We start from the raw sequence: 13,146 nt of genomic DNA on the forward strand, positions 1-13,146 counted from the left end.
ATGGACCAGTTAAATTTGAGGACAGGGTGAAAGTTGTAGGCAAAGTTAATGAAGTCGACGAGCTCAGCATGCGTGCAGGAAGCAGCGCCAATGCAGTCATCGATGTAGCGAAGGAAAAGAGGGTTACGGATAACCGTATAGACTGTGAACATGGACTGTTCCACAAAGCCAACAAGAAGGACCCATGCGGGTGGTCATGGCTACACACTTGGTTTGGAGGAAGTTGGAGGAACCAAAGGAGAAATTATTGAGAGTAAGAACTAATTCCGCTAGACGGAGGAGAGTGGTGGTAGAGGGGAATTGGTTAGGTCTGGAATCCAAAAAAAAAAAACGCGAAGAGCTTCGGTATCATCTCGGTGGGGGATGGAGGTATATGGGGACTGGACGTCCATGGTGAAAGTAAAACGGTTGGGGCCAGGGAACTTAAACTCATTGAAAAAATTCAAAGCAGGAGAAGTGTCAAGAACATAGGTGGGAAGAGATTGAACAAGGGGGTATAAGACAGTGTCAAGGTTCACTGAACTCAGTTCTGCATACCTTTAACATAAGAATGACGATATACGCAACTGGTGCACGGATTGAAATTCTAGATTGGAAGAAGACTAATTTCGATGTCATCGAAAGAGTTCAGGCTGGTGTGGACTCGGTTAGGATCCTTTGTAAGTGCGGCACTTTCAGATGTGAAGTATTGAGAGGTCAGGGCGTGTAGGTTCCTGTCGGACGTTCGGGAATCTTGATTTAGAAGGATGTTGAGGGTCTCTTTAAGAACAAGAAAGAGGCATATCAGGCATCGACACCTGGGATTAAATGACTGTGTTGTGAAGTATAAGAAATGCTTGTAATATTTAAGAGATAATTGAGTCGGGCTCAATGAGGGCATGAGTTGTATCGAGCAGTCATGGTAAAGGAGAATCCCAAGGACCTCTCTAGATATATAAAGAGCAAAATGATTGGAAAAGGACAAAAATGGTGCCCTTGCCGATCAGAATGATCATGCAATAATGGAGCCGAAAGAGATGGGGAAGATCTTAAACTATACTTTCCATCTGTTTTTGCTTGGGTGATAGACACATGAACAAAGGAAATGGGCCAAAAACAGCCCAGAGGTCATGGACAATATACAGATCACAAAGGAAGAGGTTTTTACCAACCTGACGCAAATTAGGGGTGAAGAATGTCTGGTCCCAGATTGGGTTTCCCCTCGCTTCTTGTGGGTGGTTAGTGTAGCAAATGCCTCAGCCACGGGCGGAAAGCTGGGGGTTAACTCCCATTAGTCAAGAAGGGCTCTGAGAATAACCCGGGAAATTAGGGGAGGTGAATCTGACATCAGTCGTGGGTAACTCATTGGAAGACATTCTAAGGGACAGCATACTGGATGTAAGTACACGTATTTCAATGGCAATGTGGTAAACTGCCTTTGCAAATGACACCTTGATTCAGAGCGGCAGTGGATGGCGAGGTATGTGATCAATTCTTGCAGCATCAGGAAAACAGATAGAAAATGGGCTGCAAAATGGCGGATGGAATTCAATTCAGGCACGTGTGAGATTTTACATTTTGCGAAAACTAGGCAAGGTAGCAATTGAGTGAATGACATGGAATTGAGGTGTGCCGGAGAACAGAGGGATCTGGGAAGATCCATAATTCTTGGAGAGAATCATAATGTGGGATGTTGGCACATTGGCCTTCATAAGACCATGTGAAGAGACACAGTGGCGCTTAGTATGTCAAGACCTGGATTCATTTTCTTGAACCTCGTTTGAAACCTGTCAAATGTCAGCACATCCTTTCTTAGTTGAGGGTCCCACAACTGCTCACAATACTCCATGTGCGGTCTAAGCAGTTCTCTATAAAGCCTCAACATTGTATCCTTGCGTTTATATAGCAGTTCCAGCGAAATGAATGCTGACTTCACATTTGCCTTCCTCACCACAGACTCGACCTGCAAATTAGAATTTAGTGAATCTTGCACGGGAGCTCTCAAGTCCCTTTGCGCCTCAAATTTTGAATTTCCTCTTCATCCGCAAAATAGTCGAAACTTTTATTCCAAATTTCATGGCCGTACATTTCCCGACAATATATTCAATCTTTCTCTTATATCTGCATTCTCCTAATCAGTCTAAAACGTTCTTTAACCGCTCTACGTTCTCAAAACTACCTGCCCCTCCCCATACATTTAGATCAACCACAACCTTGGACACAAAGCCAACTATTCCATCCCCCATGTCATTGACATATAATGTAATAAATAAGCTGTCCCAACACACACCCTTGTTGTACAGCACAGTTACCGGCAGCCAACCAACAAAAAACAACCAAACCTTTCTTTCCACTCTTTGCCTCCTGCCAAACGACCAATGCATTATCCATGCTGTAATAACATCTGCACTTAACTTGTTAAGCGGCCTCATGTCAATTGCCTTTTCAAAATCGGTGCACAACATCCAGCGATTCTTTTTTGTCGATTATGCTTATTATTTCTTCTAAGAATTCCAATAGATTTATCAGGCAAGTGTGTTCCTTCAGTAAGCCATGCAGCCTGAGGCCTATATTATCATGTGCCTCCAGGTACCATGAAACCACTTCCTAAGCAATCAACCGGAACATCACCCCAACCACTGAGGTCAGACGAACTGGCCTTTAATTTCCTTTCTCCCACCACTCTCCTTTCCTTGAAGATTGAAGTGACAGTTGTAATTTTCCCAACTTCCGGAGCCATTCCAGAATCTAGTGTTCCTGAAATATCATTTCTAATGCCTCCACAATCTCGTCAGCCACTTCTTTCAGCACTCTGGGGTGTTCACATTAAGGTCCAGGCGACTATTATTCACCTTTAGGACTTTCAGATCCCAGGAACCTTTCCCTTAGTAATGGCAACTTCTCACGCTTCTGCCTCCTGACACAGTCGATCTTCTGGCATAATGCTGGTGTCTCCCACAGTGAAGCTTGGTCCCAAACACCTGTTCAGTTCGTCTGCCATTTCCTTCTTCACAATTGCTACCTCTCCAGCATTAATTTCCAGAGGTTCAATATACACTCTCGCTTCTCATTTAGTCACATTATTAATACCAAGAATTGAGATTTTATGTTGAAGTTGCATAGGGCGTTAGTGAGGATTAAATTCTAAACTACGGATTCTGCTGCTATGTGTCTTATGGTCACTATCCACCACAAGGGGCACTTCCTGGTGGTCGAACGTTTTAAATCCGCTTCCCATTCTCGTTCCGACGTGTTGATCGAAGGCCTCCACTTGTGTCAAGATGACAGAGTGAAGGAGGAACACTTTATATTCCATCTGGGTACCCTCCAACCTGGTGGCATGAATATCGTTTTCTCCTTCTGGTAAACAGAGACCCGTCCCCCTCTATTCCCCACTCTGAGTTTTTGCTTCTGTAGTTAGATGCTGGCTGTGCTGTGAGTTCCTGCAGCGTTTCGTGTGAATTGCTTTGGATTTCCAGCATCTGCAGGCTTTCTCTCGTTCGATCCAGATTTCCCTGTGCGTGACCAGACGATAAAGTGCGCATGCGCAAAACGGACTGACAGTTCGGGAAAGCAGCGCATGCGTATTGTGGCCAAAGGTCTCAGAATTGGCAGCAGGGTGGAGCGGGACTCCAGGCAGAAATTTTATCGGTACCCACGACCGAGATACACGTACTATGATCTCCGGACACACTGTGGCTCCGCACCCCAGGACAGTCCCGATCCTTTCCCTCTCTCTCAGTCGCAAGATCCGGAAACAGGCCACGGGTAACCTAGATGAGCGAAAGCGCTGGTGCCTTTTTGTGACGCATGCGCATCACTGCGACCGAAGCAGAGAGACAGGTTTCTGATTCGTGGGGTTTACTGGGTAAAGGGGCAGGCATGGCTGATATCAGCGATTTACCCATCAGTTAGTATGGCGTGTTTGGAAGAACAGAAGAAAGGGAAGGAGAGCGGATGAATCTCACAAACGCTGCTGAGCTCCACATATTTAAATCCAAATACTGTATTAGGAACTTGGAGCAAAAGTAGTACTGAGTTAAGTACAGATGGTGTTTGCCTTCAAGTCCGTGAAAATGTCAACTAATGTTGAATAAAAAAGCAACAACGTCCTTCCATCAGCTTTAGATCTTGAGAGATGCACTTTTGCTCTGTCTCCTCTTTTTCCGGACCTTTCTATCACTGATAGCATGTTTCTCTCTCTGGGTACAGAACGATAGCAAGTACCTTTTCCTGAGTAACTGGTGACCTGCAGCTTTCACATCACTGAAGTGCATCGATGAGTTCACCACCATCAGTCACCTGTGGGGAACAGGTTTCTATGGTAATTGGAAAGTATCCATCATTACCCATGTAATATCACAGGCTTTTTACAGTGCTGTGAGAAAGGACCAGAAGTTGAAATGTTACTAATGTTTTTAATGTTTTTTTAAATAGGTGTGTGGACTGACCATCGGTCTGAACAGGAAATTACTGCACAAACGAAAAACCGCAAAGCACTTTAAATTGACTTTCCATCTGTACGGCAAGAAAGGCAATCGGTGCAGAGCATTTCCCTTTCGTGGGCAGCAACTCAACAGCGTCGCTGTGAGGGAATAGTGAATAATACAAACCCAGAGAATCAAACCGAGCCACACGAAAGTGTCCCATTCTTACACAGACAGGAAGACTGTCCAGTTACCGAAGACATGAATGGGAGGAAAATGACTTCTTCCACTGACTTGGGTTGAACGTCACTGTAACACGGACGGATTCATCAGTCATCTAAACTGAAGGTTCATCAGCGAATTTACCCTGGGACGATGCCATTCACCTGCTCCGTTTGTGGGAAGGGATTCACTCGGTCATTTGACCGACTGACTCACCAGCGAATACACACTGGTGAGAGGCCATTCATCTGCACTGAATGTGGGAAGGGATTCACTCGGTCGTCTGACCTATTGATACACCAGCGAATTCACACTAGGGAGAGGCCGTTCACCTGCTCTGATTGTGGGAAGGGATTCACTCAGTCATCTGACCTACTGACACACCAGCGTATTCACAGTGGGGAGAAGCCATTTACTTGCTCAAACTGTGGGAAGGGTTTTAAACAGTCATCTCAACTGAAGGTACACAAGCAAATTCACACTGGCGAGAGGCCGTTCACCTGCTCAGAGGGCGGGAAGGGATTCACCCAGTCATCAAACCTACAGATGCACAAGCAAGTTCACACGGGGGAGAAGCTATTCACCTGCTCAGGATTCACGCACTCAACCACACTACAGACACACCACGTGCGTTCATGCTGGGGAGAGGCCGTTCACCTGATCTGAATGTGAGAAAATGCACTCGGTAATCCACACTACAGACACACCAGCGTGTTCATGCTGGGCAGAGACCGTTCACCTGATCTGAATGTGAGAAGATTCACTCGGTCATCCACACTACAGACACACCAGCGTGTTCATGCTGGGGAGAGGCCGTTCACCTGATCTGAATGTGAGCAGATTCACTCAGTCATCCAGCCTTGTGGTGCACTACAGATTTCACACTGGCAAGAAGGTTTAAATAATTTGCGTACCAGATATTTAATCTCCACATTTGCTGAAACCGAAGTTAAAATCGAAAATCTACTTTGGGATGAACAACACCAGTAATTAAATACTTTACTCCCTGCTCATTTCAATGTTGTGGGTCATTTTCACTGCTTCTAAAGGACTACGTGTCACACCGCTGTGTTAGAATACACCCCCGTCCTCCAGATTCTGAAAGCAGTATGGGGAACCATACGTTGGATGTTCAGTTAGAAACCAGAGACGGGTTAGCAGAGGGCAGATTTTTGGCTCTGGACAGTAGTCGGCGTAAGAGCATCTGATGAGGAGCAGGGATACAGGTGAGAGGGAGAGAGACAATGAAAGACAGAGCATCAACATTTGGACTCTGATTATTTGCATTCTGGCTTCTTCCCCCTTCCTTTCCAGTCCCGATGAAGGGTCTTGACACAAAGGGTCAAACATTTATTCCCCTCCATTCATGTTGCCTGACCTTATGTGGTCTAACATTTCATGGGTGTTGCTCTGGGTTTCGAACGTATGCAGAATCACCTGTGTTTATGATTCCCCAAGTGTGGTTTCAACAGTGTCCTAAGCAACTGCACCATAACAGCCAACCCGTTACTCTCAGTGCCCTGATTTATGAGGGTGACGGGGCCAAAAGCTTTCTTCAGCACCCTGTCAGGTTTTGACCCAAGTTTCAGTAAGCCATGGATGTGTACTCCAAGGTTTTACTGCCCTGCAATACTCCGCAAGACTGTCCCATTCACTACGGAAGTCCACCCTGAACTTGACGTCCCAAAATGCAACATCCTGGACTGGTCAGAAGTAAATTCCAGTTGCCAGTCCTCAGCCCATGTACTCAGCTGGTCAAGATTGCCCTGTTGTTTTTGATGACCTGTTTTACTGTCGACTATACCACCTATTCTAGTGTCATCTGCAAACTTACTAAACCTGTCTTGTATATTCTCCTCCGTTCTGGATTGTTGCATCTGCCACGTACCAGTGAGGGTAGGAACAGGATGATTTGGCAGATTAATGCATGGCTGAGAAGCTGGCGCAGGGGGCAGGGATTCAAGATCTTGGATCATTGGGATCTCTCCTGTTCAAAAGTGATGGGTTACTCCTGAAACCGAGGGGAGCCAATATTCTCATGGGCAGTTTGTGAGAGCCATTGGGGATGGTTTGAAATAATCCGGCAGGGGGCGGGTGGGAAACTCATGGTAGGATGGATGCTAAAAAAGCAAAGTTGGTGTGCAGTCAGACTGTCACGAAGGCCTAATTATGATAGGACATAATTGCAGCGAGCAGGGTGAGTATCAGGGCATTCGGGATGCAAAATCAAAAAGGGTCGCAAATAACATACTCAATGTGTGATATTGCAATGTGCAGAGTTTAAGAAATGAGGATGATCGTGTTGCACTGTTGTGGATTGTCAGGTATGATGTTGTGGTCATCACTGAATCGTGCTGAACAATGGTTGTAGTTGGAAGCTGAATGTCCACGGTTACTCGTAATGGAGGGATTGGAAGGAAGGCAGAGAGGGCGGCATGGATATGCTGGTATAGAATTTCATCAGATCTGTAGTAGGATGTGACGTAGGTTCGGAAGATGTCAAATGCTTGTGGGTTAAGTTCAGAAACCATAAGTGTAAAAGAAGCCTGATGGCAGTTATATACAGGCTTCACAACAGTATCTGGGATGTGGACTGCAGATTACAACAGGAAATAGAAAAGGTGTGTCAAAGGGGAAATGTAATGATAGTCATGGGAGATTTCAACATGCAGGTCGATTGGGAAAATCAGGTTGGAAATGGATGTCAAGAGAGTGAGTTTATTGAATGCCTATGAGAAGGCTTTTTACAGAAGATTGGTGTTGAGCCTACTTGGGGATAAGCAATACTTAACTGGGTGTTATGTAATGAACCGGGAGTGAATAAAGAGTTTAAGGTAAAATAACTATTAGGAGGCAGTGATCACAATATGATTGACTTCAGCTTGAAATTTGACAGGGAGAAAGTGAAGTCTGATGTTGCAGTATTTCAGTGGAGTAAAATAAATTACAGTGGTATGAGAGAGAAGTTGCCAAATAAATTGGAAGGAGATGCTGGAAGTGATGACAGCAGAGCAACAATGGAATGTGTTTCTGGGGGAAATGAGGAAGGTGCAGGATAGATACATTCCAAACATTAAGAATTACTCAATTACAGTCTCCACGGCACGCTGCTGGTTAGAGGTCTACAGTCAGAGGAATAACCTTCCACCTTTGTCATCTGTTTTCTACCATCAATCCAATTGTGTATCAGTTTAGTCAGCTATCCCTGGATTCCCTGTGACCTCTACCTCCAGAGCTTGAAATTGGGCTCCTTACAGGCAGTCACAACACAAAGAAACCCTGTGGAAGCCATTCAAAAAAAAACAAAACTGTCAAACACCTTCTGTACAGAAAAAATTAAAATTGCTCAAACAATAGCAGTGAGCAAAGAGCATTCAGAACTGAAGTTCAGGGAAGTGAGTCCACAGACATAAAGCCAGGTGCTGCTGTAGGAGCCCGTTAGTTGCAGGGCACAGACTTCGTTCAGCACAGGGAAGAGTAAAACTAAACACTGGCCCGTCCCTCACCTCCAACTCTAATTGTTGGCGTTTTCTATTAGGCCCATTGCTTAAGTTATCCAAATCCCCGGTCATTTCTTGCTCTCAGATCTGCGCCATGCTGGTACGCTGCGATCTCGAGCCTATACCCACTGCTTCACCTTTCCAATTCTGGTCCACGTGTTCAGATACTAAACTGAAGAAAGGTCAATTTTAACGCTGTGAGCAAAGATCTGGAAAGTGAAAGACTGGGACACGTGGTTTTCCTGCAAATATGTGAAGTTTTGAGAGTGAAAAGCTTGCATGTGCCAGGAGAAAAAGAAAAGATACCAGTTTTAGGGAATATTGGCTTTGAAGAGGTGTTGAGGCCCTGGTTATGAAGAACAGAGGTACGTCATAGCTGTAGGCAGGTTGTAACAAATGAGGGATGTTTGCAGTAGAAGGCATGCAAGAGGCCGCTTTAAAGTATCCAGGTATCTAAACGAAGGCGTGGTGTATCCCTGTTAGGGCAATTCCGGAGTGCTGGTATACAGTATAGCAAATGTGAATTTCAACAGGAACCAGTCTTCAGACCTGAGTATCAATTGTTGATGAGTTTAAAGTGCAGACCAGAACAATAGTGTTCCGGGACAGACTGGCTGATCGCAAGCAAAGAAACACTCCATGGTCCTGAGACGCTGCAAATTCATGAATGCAGCCCAGAGTCAGCGGCGATTCAAATTCATTCTCGGTGTCGTGAGTGTTGCAGGGGAGATTGCGGTGTTTGAAAAGTGTATGTAATTCAAAGGAAGCATTATGAAAACATTGTAAGTGTAAAACAGTCCTGCTGATCTTCAGCATATAAAGATGTCGTGTAATATTGTTTCGGGCAGGTCCTAACTCCAAAGGGTGCCTGATTCTTTTTGCTCATTAATGTCTTCTATATCCACAAGGTTCAGTGATTTTATTCGGTCACAATAGCCCGAGGAAAGGTGAATCCTGAGCGATTCCACAAATACGTTAAGAGCAACGAGGTTGCAAAGGAGAGAAGTGCAAGATCAGATTGGTAATCAATTTCTGGAGACGAGAGAGATAGGGGAGACCGTAGATAATTTTTTGCATTTGTATTTAATTAGGAGATGAACACAGGCTGTATAGAAGTTCGACAAAACGGCATCATCTTCATGAACCACCTACAGATTATGGGGGTGGGGGAGAGTCTTTGCTGTGTTGAGGCAAATGAGGGTGTACGAATACCCAGGGCCTGACGAACTGTTCCCTAAGGCCCAGTGGGAGGCCAACAGTGGCAGAAATATTTAAATTAGAGCATTGAACTCTACAGCACATGAACAGGCCATTCGGCCCGCAGTGTGGTGCTCAACCAGCTACAGAGCAAATCAAAAACACCCAAACACTATTCCCTCCGACCTACACCACATCCATATACCCCCATCCTCCTTTCATCTATGTTCCTGTCCAAACTTCCCTTAAAAACCTCTTATATATTTGTTTCTAACATCATACCATGCATTCATGGCTCTCTGAGTAAAAACATCCCTCATATCAAACTTCAACATACCTTCTCTCACGTTCAATACATGGCCTGTGGTATTAGACATTCAAACCCCGGGGTACGGATATTCTCTGTCCACACCCTCTATGCCTCTTACATTCAATACATGGCCTGTGGTATTAGACATTACAATCCCGGGATACGGATACTCTCTATCCACACTCTCTATGCCTCTCACGTTCAATACATGGCCTGTGGTATTAGACATTACAACCCCGGGATACAGATACTCTCTATCCACACCCTCTATTTCTCTCACGTTCAATACATGGCCTGTGGAATTAGACATTACAACCCCGGGATACGGATACTCTCTATCCACACCCTCTATGACTCTCACGTTCAATACATGGCCTGTGGTATTAGACATTACAACCCTGGGATACGGATACTATCTGTCCACACCCTCTATGTCTCTCACGTTCAATACATGGCCTGTGGTATTGGGCATTAAAACCCTGAGATACGGATACTCTCTATCCACATCCTCGATGCCTCTCGTGGTCTTATAAACCTCTCTCTGGTTTCCCCTCAGCCCCCGCCAGAGAAAACAACACAATTTATCCTTATCGACGTGTGTATGCACTTCCAAAGAGTGATGATCTTCGAACCCAAGCTCTGTCTGCTCAGCAGCTCTGTTAATGATCGTGTGCTTAACTGTCTCCTTGCATTTGCCCGACTGCGGTGCAACGCGTCACATTTATCTGGGTCGACCTCCAGCTGCCATTTCTTAGCCCGCATCTGCAACTGATGCTGCATTGCTTGCCAGTCCTCGGCGCCGTACACAACTCCGCCCTTGTACATTTTCATCCAGGCATTTGTATGCATTACAACCAGCAGAGGTCCCAGTACAGATCCCTACGGAACTCCGCTTGTTGGAGACCTCCAGCCCAAATAAGTCCATCACTGCCCTCTGCCTTCAGTACGTAAGCCAGTTCTGAATCCAAACAGCCAAATTGCAGTGGATCCCATGCATGTGAATCTTCTAGATTTACCTCCCATGGGGGCTTTGTCAAGCCCCTTAATAAAGTCCGTGTAGACAATATCCACTGTCCTGCCCTCATCAAACTCTCTCCTCACCTTGTCAAATAAAACAAAAATCCTAATGCACACCACAATTATCCTTAGCGACCAGAGGTTTGGAGAATTGTGTTTTCTGTTTGAGAAAGGCTCTAAAAGTAAACCAGGAAGTTATAGGCCGGAAAGCCTGATATCAATGGCGGTAAAGTAATTGGAAGATATTGTGAGGGACCGGATGTATTAGTGTTTGGATCGATATGGACTGATTGGGATCGGCATGGGTTTATGTATGGTACCACTCTGTGCTTTGCGTGGAAACTTAAAGAAGGCGTTGCGGTTCATATTCTCTACATGGCATTTAGCGTGACGTCTGACATGGTCCCGCAAGGGCGTTTGGTCAACAAGCTTGTCACTGAGCTTTCCAGATAGGTTTAGACATGAGCTTTGTGGGAGAAGCCAGAGGTTGTTGGTAGATATTCAGCTCTCTGACTGGTGGGATCGGATCTGGCTCTGGTGTTCATTGTCATCTGTATGTCCGGTGCATTTCTCCAGCTGTTTTAACAAAGAACCAAAATCACAGGTTGGGAAGATGGGATTGTTGGATAATGCGAGATGGCGCACTGGCACGTTCTCCGAAACCCCACTTTGTTCTGCCTGTGACTGGTTGATTTAGGTCTCACATTTCAATAAAGTCCAAGGACTCTGTTGGTTCATCAACATATTAAAGACAATTAATCGGATGTGTTTGCCGTTGTTGCAGAGGAATCAAAAGGCAGTCTGACTGGGAATGATCGTGTGGCTGCTATTTGTGTCCGAATTTAGAAGCAACAACTTACCGACCATTGATCAGTACAAACCGCAGAATATGTGGCCATCATGTTAGGCTTACACTGAGTGGAGGAAATTTGTCCATGTAAATTTGTAATTTGTTCAGATGCCTCTTTCGGTTCTGATGAATTTTAAAACGGGTCGGTCAGTCTGGAACGAGCTGGACACCAGAAGTCGGTCAGAGGTACTGCTGGAAACTCATCAAACATTATTTCATACGCAAAGTATTAGTTTACACGTGCATGGGACCCTGCACATGCAGGTACTGAGGGGAATGAGCGGGTTGACTGTTTAGATACAAAAGCGGTTAAAAGTTCAACTGTGGATCAAGACCTCCCACTTTGCAAATCAGAACCCGTTTCAGGGTTTGCAGGGTTAACGTCGTGTTGGAAAACTTCACACTAGGTCGTGTAGATTTTGTCATTATGAAGCATTTGAACACAGACTATTTCAGGGTGAAGCTGATCAGGTAGATAGAAATCAAATGCGGATTTCATTACCTTTCATTTCAGTTGTGGGAATGAGTTTAATTTGGTTCACTGTATTGGGTTCCATTTGCTACAGTCTATAGGATTTTCGGGGGTATTTTGGAATTCATTAGAAAAAAAAGAGCAGTGAGGGTTTTATTTCCCATTTCTCTGCAACATATTCCAGTCCAGTTAGTGGCGGGGACGCACGCTAATTTGGAGTATCAACATCCATGTTTCCAAAGCCCGCCCTATTTAATCACGTTAGCCAATCATTCAGGGGGAGGGTGGAAACTGGTGTGCTTGACATTGGATTATCCAAACAACATCAGACTAGAACTCCCTCTGTCTTGTGGGAAAGTCGGACTGTGAGGTTGGTGAATGGAAATAGGCATAGATGGACATGTCCACAGACCAATGGGTGGCTGGGAATCCAGAGTAGTTCGTTGACTGACATCTGACGAGTTCAGGACGCTGCTTTTCCCCTCCCAAGAAACACACTATCCTAATGTCCCAGACCTGCCGGTCCATGGGACAGTCGGCTCTGAAATAACAACTGGGAGATCAGGCGGTGAAGTGAGGAACTGGCGGCCGAATTTGGGATATTGCGGCCGTCTCCGGCTTGTGCCAGGTCGCGGCTTTATTAATAAAATGAAGCACTGAGGGGACAGAATATTTCACCGCCCTAATTACCTGCTCCCTGAATTTTGACTGAGTCACAGCGTAAATAAATGTGTTCGTGCAGCAGCTGAAATCACTCAGCAAAACCCCGACGGAGAGAAAGATCCATTCAGAATCATTAAAATTTAGTCCTTTCCCTAAAACCTGATAATATATGAAATTTACAACCAGTGTCATCCACAGCAGGATGAAGCTGCCGGAGAGGGTGAAGAGTAAAACCACAGACCTCCTCCTGCTCTCCATCTCCAGGTCACTGCCGTTCTCCCCCTTGCTCTGACCCTTCAACCCCTTACGGACCCGACTGGCCACTAAAATGTGCCTGACTGTCAGAGCGTTGAGCAGCAGGATCCCAGCGAAAGGGAGGAACGGAGTTAAAACCGTATCGAGCCAGTCATAACTCACCCAACCAGGGTCAGTAAAAGCATTGTCCAGGAGATCACAGAGCCACGGTACATTGTCGATTATCTCTCTGGGTTCCCACATGAAGTACTGGG

At 45.4% G+C, this 13,146-nt stretch overlaps 1 protein-coding gene across 1 annotated transcript in view; it reads left to right on the forward strand.

Annotated features, from left to right (window-relative positions):
• Positions 1–550: 550 nt before the first annotated feature.
• The window catches only part of LOC140721919 (uncharacterized), a 65,665-nt gene continuing 53,069 nt past the window's right edge, over positions 551–13,146 (forward strand). Inside the window, exons 1-3 of the mRNA XM_073036741.1 lie at positions 551–659; positions 4,235–4,303; positions 5,137–5,255. Coding sequence (XP_072892842.1) covers positions 551–659; positions 4,235–4,303; positions 5,137–5,255 — 297 coding nt within the window. The remainder of the gene's footprint in view (positions 660–4,234; positions 4,304–5,136; positions 5,256–13,146) is intronic.

This window comes from Hemitrygon akajei, unplaced genomic scaffold (genome assembly GCF_048418815.1).
Source record: "Hemitrygon akajei unplaced genomic scaffold, sHemAka1.3 Scf000064, whole genome shotgun sequence".
NCBI lineage: Eukaryota > Metazoa > Chordata > Chondrichthyes > Myliobatiformes > Dasyatidae > Hemitrygon > Hemitrygon akajei.